Source organism: Armigeres subalbatus, chromosome 3, assembly GCF_024139115.2.
Source record: "Armigeres subalbatus isolate Guangzhou_Male chromosome 3, GZ_Asu_2, whole genome shotgun sequence".
NCBI classification, from domain to species: Eukaryota; Metazoa; Arthropoda; class Insecta; order Diptera; family Culicidae; genus Armigeres; species Armigeres subalbatus.
Window position 1 is genome coordinate 344468093 of NC_085141.1, and position 12322 is coordinate 344480414.

The window sequence follows — 12322 nt, forward strand, 5'->3', positions numbered from 1 at the left end:
TATTTCAAAAGTAGGTATATGTTAATTCTTTCTTATTTATGTAAAATTAGCAGTTTTGCTAATAAAGTTAAAACACTTGAATTTGAGACTAGATTTCGGAAAGTCGTAGTAACTTTGAATACTTTTTTCTTACATTTTTTGGAAACTCCTGGAAGCTTCCTATAATTTACGCACATTTCCAGGTACCAGTGTATTGTCGTTTGTCGTTAAATACTGAAATTTGATTAATTTTAGACACACTAAACTGTTCTATCTTTCTATTTCACAATCTATTTGAAATTTAAAAAAGACAGTTCTGCTAAGAAGGTACACCTAAGAAAGAGGTGCCAAAGGTACTGCATAAATATAAGATCTCTCGACAGTATCGAGTACAGAACAGTAGAGGACCCTTTTTGCCTTTCTCATACACATTATAATTTCTCGTATTATAAGTATATGGAAAGGCTGTTGGACCGATCCAAAACCGAACTTCTGATAGAAAGTTCAGAGACCCATAGTGTTATATACCAATCGAATCATCTTAACGAATTAAGGTGATGTCTGTATATGTGTATGTATGTATGTGTGTGTATGCAAAAAATGTGAGACACACTTTTTGGTATTAGTCCTTATCCGATTTGCTCTCAACAAGTTCTGCTTTTTTTATCTCTTTATTAAAGAAACAAGTTCTGCATTCGACCCGGTTTAGTTTTTCGCTTCCGGAGATATTGAAAAACATTGTTTTTTTGCCAAGGGTTTCCCTTAGAAAATAAATTTGCTGCAATGCATTCAAATGAAAACAAATAGATGCAAATTGGTGGAAATAGTGGAACTTATCCCTTTAAATTGATAGCCTTTCTGATGCCTTTTTTATTTGTTTAAATTATGTGCTAGAAAGGCACCACCAATTCCAAGGTGGATTAATCTATCTGAGTTTAGATGATAGATTTACTGAAAATAAAGTTTTGACGAGCTTAGTAGTCATATGGCTATCGCTTCTACCTCATATGCAGGAGGTCGTGGGTTCAATCCCAGACTCGTCTCATTCCTCCTACATTGTATTCTTTCTTTTTATATTTCTCATGTTCTAGCAATCGCTAGAACAGGAAATGGACTTCCATACCGTTTCCATTTCTATCCTACACCTTCAAATTGACTAGTTTAGCAGTAACGGCTAGAATTGAAAATGAACGGAAAACTAGTTTCCTATATCAAATTAGAATTCCATCAATTGCTTTCTCCTACCACACTGGGAACTCGTGAACTAAGATGAACCTCTGCCCGTTAACCTCACCCAAAAAAACTATAAACTTCCGCATGAACTAGTGGCAAGTGCAGAGGTATATTCGGCTTGCAGTGGGCGAGGGAATGCGTCATCAATTCCTCCTCTTCCCTACATTGACTTGCATTCTGACGTGGCAGGCGGCAGTGTGACCTAACAAATGAGATCACCAGTACTTCTACATTGAAGATGAGTGCTAGTCCCAAGCAAAACATCTGTTGTTCTCTGTGCAAGAACAGCTGATCTGGTCATAATGGAGTAGCAACTACGGGCAGTCAATCAAGCTCAAGGTTTATTGAAAATGAAGTCCTAGCTTACCTTTTTACAGCAAAAGAGCGAACAGGTTGTTGGTACTTTTTGACTATCAATGCGAAAAGGTAGAGAAATCATTAGACATATGAACATTATTAAGATAAAAATGGATAAATAAATGACTCATCAATAAACTATGTTGAAATATTTTCATATTTTACTCCATACATATATCCGGTTTTCATTAGTTTCATGGAGCATGGCCATAGGTTCTAGACTACAATCAATATCTAAAAAAGGTTTTTGGACGAAGCAGCAGTTAGAACTTAAAGTCTTTTGCAGCAGTCTGTTAGAATGTTAGAACGGAATGTTTATTATAAAATAACTTAATAATTGATACTTATAAATAATGTTGAACATTGTATATATTTACCAAGAAACTCTTCGTTCAAATAAATACATTTTATTACATAATATAGACTAAAGTGCTCAAAACATTATCAGGTACTTTTTAGTTTTTTCGGGAAAATTTTGGAAAACCTACCGGGAATACCGAAAAAAAACCCGGGAATTTATTTTATCGACAACAGTGGTCACCCTGCTTATAGTTGCCTACCTTACGGCTTTTAAAAACGATTATAGTAAATAATGCACCAACCTTTAACGTGCTGGAAAAGTTAGGAAAATTTGCCGAACATAAAGTCCATTTCGCTCAAGACTTTTGATGCCTTAAATAACTGACTTTGCACAATTATTGTTGTTTTTGACCAGAATAATCCACCTAGCGGAGAAGATGCCTTTCTCGTTCGCATTGAAGGTTGAGAAGAAAGGTCTAAAAAATACTAATAGGAGAATAACGAATGTGAAGTTTGTGCTTGTAAAATTTCCTGCTGAACACAGCTTTTTGTGAGCAAATCGGATGAGTATAAGTGCCAAAAAGTTATGTTTGCAATTCCTGATCATAATACCTGGTTTACAGTTCGAGTTTGAGTGATAAATTACATTATAGCACTCATTTGGGTGCTATAATGAAAAACCAACATTAGAACAGTAGTTATATGACTATTGACCACATTTTGCTGAATATTGCTTGGGTAAGTAAACTTATAACTCGTGCTAAATAATCGTCTTTTTGCAACTAGTTTCAAAAACTACTATTCACGTTTTAAAGTCAGTATTTTGGTTATAACTCATAACCCATCAATCCCATCCCACATAAATCCCAAGGATCACACAGCTAATTCAAATTGTTGCAAACAAATAGGTTCAGGGTAAGTGCCAAAAAAATAAGTGAGACTTTTTTACGCGTTTTTCACGTAAAAAATCAATTTTGGCCATAGCTTCAGATCTCATAGTCCAAGCTGGCTGATTTTCAATGGAATAGAATGAGACAGGATTTTCCGTCGAATGCAACTTGTTGCCAGCAATTCGATTGAGGGTAAGTGCCTAAAAAATGGACGAGAATCTGCACATGTTTTTATTTGGGTAAAAAAAAACTAATTATGGCTATATTTTCTAAGCCCGGCCAATTTTCAATGAAAAACAATGAGACAAGATTCTCCGTCGAATGCAAACTGTTGCAAGTAAATCAGTTCAGGGTTAGTACAACAAAAGTGAGCTAAAGCTTTATATGTGCGTTTTCGTGGAAACCCAGATTAATCCACCTAGCGGCGATGATGCCTTTCTCTATTATTATTTTATTATTTATTCAGACTAAGACCGAAGTGGCCTGTGCGGTATATAAGAGTCTTCTTCATTCGGCTCGGTCCATGGCTACACGTCGCCAACCACGCAGTCTACGGGGGTCCGCAAGTAATCTTCCACCTGATCGATCCACCTTGCCCGCTGAGCACCTCGCCTTCTTGTGCCCGTTGGATCGTTGTCAAGAACCATTTCAACCGGGTTATTGTCCGACATTCTGGCTTCGTGCCTGGCCCACCGCTGTCGTCCGATTTTGGCGATGTGAACGATGGATGGTTTTCCGAGCAGCTCATGCAACTCGTTGTTCATTCACTGGTTCTTCACGAGCATCGTCCAGGTCTCATCCGGTCTAATGAGCGTTGAAGAGATGAATGCATGTTTTAAATAATTAGCAAATAAAATTACATAGTTGAAAAAAGTGGAAGAGAGAGTGGCACAACTCGACTACGGGCAGGTTTACCCACCGCTTAGTCTCAAGTGTGTTTACGTGGATTAACAGATTCCATGGAGAACTAAACTTTAGCTTGACCCAGTTCTTAATAGGGCACGGATGCTTCAGGTGGTACCTGTACCTACCTGGATACCTGGTTGGCTACAGCGTCGATACACCTATATATGCCTGGCGTATTGTAGAGCTCCATAATCGTCGGTCTTGGGCGATGTTCCTCCAGTTTCCCCGAACGTTCAGGGTCCCCAGGTCCGATTCCACCGCGTGCAGCCAGCGTGTTCGTGGCCTTCCATGAAGTCGCCGGCTCTTATCTGGTTCTCTGTTGAATATTGTTTTCGCTATTCTTTCTTCCGACATTCGCACTAAGTGACCAGCCCACTGAAGTCTGCCGTATTTTATACGATTCACAATATTTTCTTCTTTGTATACTTGGTACAGCTCATGATTCATGCGTCTGCGCCACACACCATTTTCTAGTTTCCCTCCGAGTATTGTGCGCAGAATTTTTCTCTCGAAAACCCCGAAAGCTCTCCGGTTCGCCTCTTTTAACGTCCACTAAGTCTTTCTCTATCTTTACCTGCCACCATGTACTTTGTCTTGGTAAAGTTAATGGTTAGGCCTATCCTCGCCGTCTCCCTCTTCAGTGGGAAAAAAGCCTCCACTACTGCTCTGCGATCGATTCCAATGAGGTCGATGTCGTCCGCAAAGCCCAGGAGCATATGCGACCGTGTGATGATAGGGCCGTTCCTCTGCACGCCAGATCTCCTAATAGCGCCTTCGAGTGCAATGTTGAACAATAAATTCGAAAGTGCATCAACCTGCTTCATTCCATCTAAGGTCACAAACGAGGTTGACACTTCGTCTGCAATCCGAATACTTTAGTCTGTGCCCTTTCTTATATATTGGGCATATGAGGCCATCCAACCAGCCGGTAGATAGTTTTTCATCCTCCCATATTTTCTGGATGATGCGGTGGATTGATTGATGCAGCTGCTCACTTCCGTGTTTGAGAAGCTCGACCGGGATCTCGTCCCCCCAACAGCTTTACTGTTTTTCAGCTCATTTAGAGCCTTCTTAACCTCGTCCAGCGTTGGTGGTTCCACAGCTCGTCGCCGACTATGTCCATCCTGCTGCTTAATACACCTTCATTTTCACCGTTCAACAAATCTTCGAAGTGCACCTTCCACCTGACTTCCACCATAGTCTTGTTTGTCAGCAAATTTCCCTACCGGTCATTACACATGACGGGCACTGGCGCAGTCTTATGCCGCGCGCCATTGACAGTTGCGTAAAACCTCCGCATATCATTTCTATCCATGTTCTCCTGCGCACTCTCTTCGTGTGCCTTTTTTTCTGCGGTGGGTTCGTTTCTCTTCTGCCCTTGCTACACTGTACCACTCTCTGTTGGAACGGGTACGAGCCACTAGCATTCGACTCCTAGCAACATTTTTCTCGTCCGTCACTCGCTGGCACTTCTAATCAAACCAACCATTTCGTTGGCGTCGCTGTGCAGTGCCTAACACTTCCTGCGCTGTTGGAGTCATAGCTTCGTGGATATTTTCCCACAAGATCCAGCCAGATCCGGTGGCATCTCCTATCCGCTCGTCCAGCTTCTGGTGTTACTGTTCAGCAACTCCTTCAACTGACAAGCGTTGGATATTGAAACGCATCGTTCTGTTGTTTCGTGAGTTCTTGACGCTGGAAAGTCGCGCCCGATTTTTTGCAACTACAATGTAGTGATCCGAGTTAATGTTCGAACCTCTGAATGACCTTACATCTATAACATCCGAGAAATGTCGTCCGTCGACCAGCACGTGGTCTATCTGTGAGCAAGTGTCTTCACTCGGATGTTGCCAGGTGTGTTTGCGGATATTCTTACGTGCGAAGTAGGTACTGCTGATTGCCATCCCTCTAGCAGCAGCAAAGTTTACAAGTCGCAGACCATTATCGTTGGTAGCAGAATGAAGGCTTTCCGCACCAATGAAAGGGCGAAAGAAACTTTCTCTTCCGATCTGCGCATTTGCCTCCCCGATGACAATCTTTACATCGTGTGTTAGGCACTCTCCGTAGGCCTTATCAAGGCTCTCATAGAACTCAAATCCTTCACGTCATCAGGCTTATCGTTCGTTGGGGAATAGATGCTGATCAGGCTATAGTTGAAGAATTTGCCCTTCATTCTCAACACGCAAATGCGGTCGCTTATCGGCTTCCACCGTATAACACGCTTCATCTGCTTCCCGATCACCATGAAGCCAACTCCTCTTTCTGCTCTGTCACCGCCGCTATAGTAGATATATGTGGTACTTGAACGAAAGGTTCGCTATGGGATCCACCGCCCGGAATTCACGTTCTCCAGTTCTGGGCCACCGTATTTCCTGGATGGATGCCACACTCACGCCAACTTTCTGTAGCTCACGAGCCAGGAGCCCAACACGTGCGGGTTCATTCAAAGTTCTAACGGTCCAATATACGACTTTCCAATCGTTGTCCTTTATTCGTTGCCGGGTCTGTTGCCGTTGAATCAATCCGTTTGCTCTACTTTTGCCTTTCTTGGAAACTGTAGAATCTTCGGTAAGCTACGTTACCAGGATTGCGCTACCTACATCGCGTTGACATGCTACTTTTCGTCTAGTAATGGAACACGTGGGCATCTAACGGATAGAATTCAAGCATACTCGTATGTTTTGCATAGTTTCAAATCTGAGACACCTTCGTTACCATGATCGTTTTTGCTTGCGTACCAACCCAGTGCACACTGAACTGTGTTCGGAGTTCAAAACTAAGATCACCAAGGCTCATTTTCTGTTCAGGATACATCTCTGCTCAAGGGCATAGAAAATCAGTTATCGGAAAAGACTAGATTCACCGCCTGGGACTAGTTGAGTAGATCATTTCATTGGAACGCACCGGCTGCGTGTCGTCGAAGCACCATTGAACAGGAATCTTCATCCACCCGGAATTTTTGGATCGACCTCGGCACTCGTCCGGTCATCCGCTGAGGCGGGTCGATGATTACGGGAGAGCCTCCGACGTCGGGGTAGGGTTAATCCACCGCGGAGGAGCATATGAGTATTCCGCGAACAAGACGGGAGCTGAATGGAAAACCGTGGCATGCGAATGCACCGGTTTCGGGTCATCGAGGCACCATTGAACCGGAAGCTATCTTCATCCGGAAGCTTCGGCACTCGACAGGTCACCCGTTAAAGTGAGAAAGTGCTTAGGACTTGAGCTGATCTATACATAAATTGCTGACCAGGTGAAAGAATAGTGTTGATAACGTAATAGTCTTCCACGGATGCGGGTCATCGATATCTGGGGGCATACGCTGCCGGGAGACTCCCTGTCGAAGTAGAGTAGATCCGCCACCGGGACTATCTGACTAGATTGCGAGCACGTTGAGAGCGAAATGGCCCAAAAAAAGATGTAGTGCTGAATGGCATCAGGAAAAGATTTTAGATCAAGGCTCAGCTAAAGGCTTTGGCGTGTACTAGCAGAGGCAAGGGACCCTCAATGTTCAAAAGTGCACAAACTAGCCAAAAGGTTCGGAAGTTAATTAGAACATCGAAGCGAGGCGCCGTAAAGCGTGTAGTTTTGGAAGTAGTGCGTTAAGTACTGCCTGTCCCAGAAGTAATACTGAAAGGCAGTTCCCCGGAAAATTATAGGGTTTGGAGCCCAAGGAGGGTTTAGTGGGTACATAGATAGGAAAAACTGTTGAAATTTACACGAAACTAATGTACATAAATAATAGGCTTTCGGTACAACTTTGTTGTACATAAGAGGTAAAAATACAAACAAAAAAAAAAACAAAAAAATTAAGCCGTTTGGCTTTTTAACCCGTTTCCACAACGACTTCGTCTGAATTTTATTCGATATGATCTATTTTTGATATTTTCCTTTTCTCAAATGAGGTTAATTGGAACACACTAATAGTTACTTCGTTTAAATACAATTATGAAACAGCTTTCATAAACTGATATTTTTCAATATAATTAATCTAGTACAACACTTCTTTATCACAGTACTTGTTCTTCTCCTACTTCACTCCATCTTCGATTTTGACTTTGTAGTTAGCATCTAATCGGCCCCTTTCCCGCTATGCTCCACGTTTTCTTGTAGCAATCAAATTTTTAGTAAACACCATATTTTTAATGTTGTTGTCCAGAATTTTAACAATATGACCGCGCATCGTATTTCTTCTCGCCACTTTCTGAATGCAGTTTTAATCATGTAGGGTAACTGTTCGCCACTTCATCTCATAGCTCCCAATTTTATTTGCCTTTTATTTTTGTGGGAGCTGTTCGCCACTTCATCTCATAGCTCCTATTTTTTTCTTTTTATTTTTGTGATTTTTTTAGCAGTGAGCACGTGAGTTTCGACAGTGAGCATGTTAGCGAAAAAAAACTGCGAGATTGGTGCTGTATTTCTTTGCTTTGCGATAAGATGGAAATGGGAACAGTTCCCCTATATGTCCTATGTACAAGGTGCATAGGACATTCAACGATTAAAGGCGATATGAAATATGTGTGCCCCGGACATGCTGGCTACGATCTGGCGATGCGCTAAACAATAGGATGTCAGTAGCCTGATTTAAGGTCCCCTTTGAGCATAGTTCAGATTCCATGCCCTCTTTTACGGAAATTGAAAATTTAAATTGATCTTGATCGTATAGTGCAGGGACGAATTTAGTTATTTGAAAAGCAACAACAAGTCTATGGCAATGATAATGTGCCTTCGAATTACCACAACGAAAGGGCGATTGTTACACTGCTTCCTAGGCATGTTTCGCTTGTAGCTTCCTGCACCACGTACTGCTCTTTTTCAAAACCACCATGTAAATAATTTTGAAATTTGTATTTTTCATTATTAAAACACTAAGATTAGAGGAATATTCTTCAAAAATGTTACGTACATTCAATATTCCACGGCTCTGAACGTCCAGTTCGAATTGTGTGTAATCCCATTACACGACCACGACACCGGAATAAAATAGTCAACCAACGAATCACTGCTCTTCGGGCAATTTTTCCGGGCATAGTACTCCATATTGTACAAACTCATCTGGATACCGTTTCCAACAGACAGCAAAAACCACACAAGAATACTTCCGGCGGCCTTGTTTATATTCCTCGTCAGAAACAGCATCGACAGTCCCATGAACTCATACCCCACGAACATCACCGGATAGAAAAATCGGAAAGAGAACGCCATAATCACCTCATGAAATACCGCCGATACGGTAAACACCAGAATCGTTGCCAGCGACCGGTGATTCTTGAACAAAAGTTGAATCGACTCCTTGTAGAGAAAAGCGTAAAGCCAATCGCTAACCGCCACATTCCATAAACGGAAAAATTCCACAAACGATGAAGCATTCCACCAGTCTCCATAGAACATTCGGTCTGCAAAGCATAGTAATTCGGAGCTTCCGTTTAGCCAAGAATGCAACAAGAGGAAAAATCCGCACAAAAATATTAATGTGGCAGGCATGACACTTTCGAACAAAATTAGTACAAACTTTGCTAAACTGATCTCAGTATCTCCGAATCGATCAAACAGCGGTGTAAGGAATCGCTCAAAGATGAAACTGACATAGCAGATCACTCCAATCACTTCCAGAGCGTGCCGGAGTACTACCGACCAGCGTATGCGCTGTGTTCGGGGATATTCGTCCCTGTAAATGAGTGTTGGGGCAAACAGAAAGTATAGATATTTGGCGAACGATGATATAGTTTGTGTACGTTTGTTCCTTTGAGTAACGTTCTCGGTTGAGTCGAGAACACGTGGAACATTGGTCCGTATAAATGAATACACCTTCATGACGAAACGAGTCATCTCTAGAAGTGCAGCTAGGGACGACGCCGGGGGAAGATCTAACTGTAGAACCGCCTTGATAACCAAGCAGATGAATGAACACTCGAACAATATAACTCCGATGAGGGCACTCAGGTCACACACCTTACGGATATAATCTGAAATATTGGAAAACTATTAAACACCTAAGATTTTTCCATTTTTCTACGAACAACTTACTGTCTGCAAAAATATGACGAACTCTAGACCATAGCTTGAATGCCGGATAGACACACAGTACGACCAACTGCATGCAAGCCCACAATGCTAGGCTCAAATGGAACTTTCCAAATCCAATAACGATTGGTCGAAAGCCAAAGTTTATAACCCCTCGGTCGATAAAGTCATACACAACGGTGTTCAGAAGCAGTACGATCAGGGTGGTTACAAAGATGTAGTAGATCGTCTTGATGTGCTTCACCTCGAACAAATCCGTCAACAGTGAATTCCTCGTCACGAATTCCTTATCCGGTAGCCACTCGTTTCGACGCCGTTTCCGTTTGTTGAAAAAGGAAGCAACTGATAACTCCGCTCGGAGCAGTGATAGTGCATCCGTTTGGCGTAACAACTGACGCAGCTCGTGGTTTTTCAGTTTGAGCAACTTCGCGTCGTGGATAATGTCGTCCAGGAGATGATCGAGTATGTGGTCGGCGCCTTTCTTTGGCGTTTTGACAGCGTCCTAAAAATTGAATATGGAGAAATTGTTCTACAAAATATAAAATTCAAATAATTACGAACGTCCATTTTATTGGGCATTTTATCAATGGTCATGTCTTCCACGATTCACCGCTTCAAAAAGATTTTAGCTGGAATGTAAAAAAAAAAATAAAATAGTGGTTTAAAATGCGTTTTTCTTAGAAAAAATATACTCGAATAACACCCAGTTGAAAAAGTTTAACGAAATATTCCAACAGGTTCATGAAACAGGTCCTAATGTTCATTGGGACTATAATTCAAAACATAGTATGATTTAATGCAAACGGAAAATGAACCCAGAAAGAAACGAGGGAACGACTAACAGCAGTGTTGGTAAAACAAGAAGTACGAAAAGGAAAGTTTACCTTTGCTCCGGATTTTCTGGTCGTCTAGTTGACCAGATGGGCTTTCACTAATCTTACTGTTAATCAAAAAACCGCTTTCTCGAGCAAAATATTTATTTATTTGCTGAACAAGATTCGATTCGATACAAAACTGACAAAGAAAAGGAGATGACATTTTCTTATATTAAAAACATGAAAAGAGTTGCCAAATATGTGTCTCCGAGGCCACGCCCCTATTACTTTGTTGCTTAATGTTGTTGCTTTCTCTCTCGAGCGCGCTCGTCGCGACATAATCGAGGCCAGCCTCAATCTACTTCTGTTGCTTGGTGGCAGCAGTCGTCAGCAGTTTTGAACTAGCGAAACTATGCGATTCTGCCGAAATACACAGAATTCTGTTTTTACACGATTTTTTTTTCGCTCGTAATTTTGATCGTGTGACTTCAATTTGCCTCCAAAGTCTTTGCAACATGTTTCAAAAAATCCTAAATAATTCAAAAAAAAAATCACATGGTATTAATATGCGTTAAACATTTAGGATGAGTGCAAAGTTGAGAAAATGTAAATCGTGTAAAAACAAAATCCAGTGTACTCAAGTACTCTCAATGTTCTCCCTGCAGAATTGCAAGTGAGTTAGGTCACGCTTTAAAGTGAGACCTCGATGATTAAGATTTGAGGTGATTTGAGTACGATTTTACCTACAAGGTAGGATTAATAACGCAGCTAGGCGCAGTTTCAGAATTTTAACAGCGCGTTTGCTGTCCAATCGGTTGTTCCTGTCGAGCACAAGGCTCTCAAAAGGAGGAGTATATTGCGCCACTTGTATAATGCAGGCACATTAACTTTACCAACACTGGTTAAGCACTTACTTCCGGAGAAAAAAAGAAAGCTTTGCAAGCAACAATCAGCTTAATTGAGCCTTATGAGATTGAACAGCTTTCAGAAGATAAGAACGTCGGCAAAAGATAAATTACTACTTCGGAAATATCAATCGAACAGAACTGCCTTCCCAGGAATGGCGGCCGTATGTGTTAATTATCATATGTTCACAAATAGCTGTAATCAGGGATGACATTATGCATTTCAACCTGAAAGTTTTGGCTGAACTAAACCAGGAAAAGGTAATCAAAAAAATCAGCAAATCTTTGCCAGCAAAGAAAAAAACAAATATCGGTACTTCTTCTACTAAAGCTTCGTCATAATTAAACATGGGTCTATGCCCTGTGAAATGGTTGATCAATATTAGTAGTGGCAGACGAGCACTCACTATTCTATGGATAAAGAAATTCATATTTTTGAATCACACAGTACTTAGGAAATTGCTAAAAAAAATCAGTAACTGTTCACCTTAACTTAACAATAATTGTGTCAACATTAAAATGTCGGATAATGCTTAATAGTTCCTGCGAATGAGTTCTGAACGAATCAATGAATGGAATGAAACTGAGAAGCTTCTCTACGCTAGAACATTATCTCTTTCCTTCAGCACAGTTGATAGAAGGCTTGTGTGTTTTTTCAGATCACTGATTAAAATATCATGAGAGCATATATTATTATTGGCTTTTTGATTACTTTTAACTGATAGACAGAAACAATGATTCTGAACCATTTTTTAAGGTTGCAAATTTTGCTCACATTGCATTGAAGTTTGTGAAGTCTTGGGGAAGTAAAAAATGGAAATCGAAATCTTTTCTTTATATGCATATAAAATAAAGTTGGCATTTGTACGACCGCGCATAACTTAATAATAGACAAATTTTATTACCAACATTC

The 12322-nt window shown here is 40.9% G+C and overlaps 1 protein-coding gene across 1 annotated transcript; it reads right to left on the bottom strand.

The window, feature by feature from the left end:
• Window positions 1-6874: 6874 nt before the first annotated feature.
• LOC134222407 (sterol O-acyltransferase 1-like) lies at window positions 6875-11971 on the bottom strand. Its single transcript, XM_062701559.1, has 4 exons — window positions 11897-11971; window positions 10251-10318; window positions 9693-10191; window positions 6875-9631 (listed from the first exon to the last, which is right to left on the bottom strand). The coding sequence occupies exons 2-4, from the start codon at window positions 10281-10283 to the stop codon at window positions 8574-8576; spliced, it is 1590 nt and encodes a 529-aa protein (XP_062557543.1). The 5' UTR covers window positions 10284-10318; window positions 11897-11971; the 3' UTR covers window positions 6875-8573.
• Between the last annotated feature and the right edge of the window lie 351 nt (window positions 11972-12322).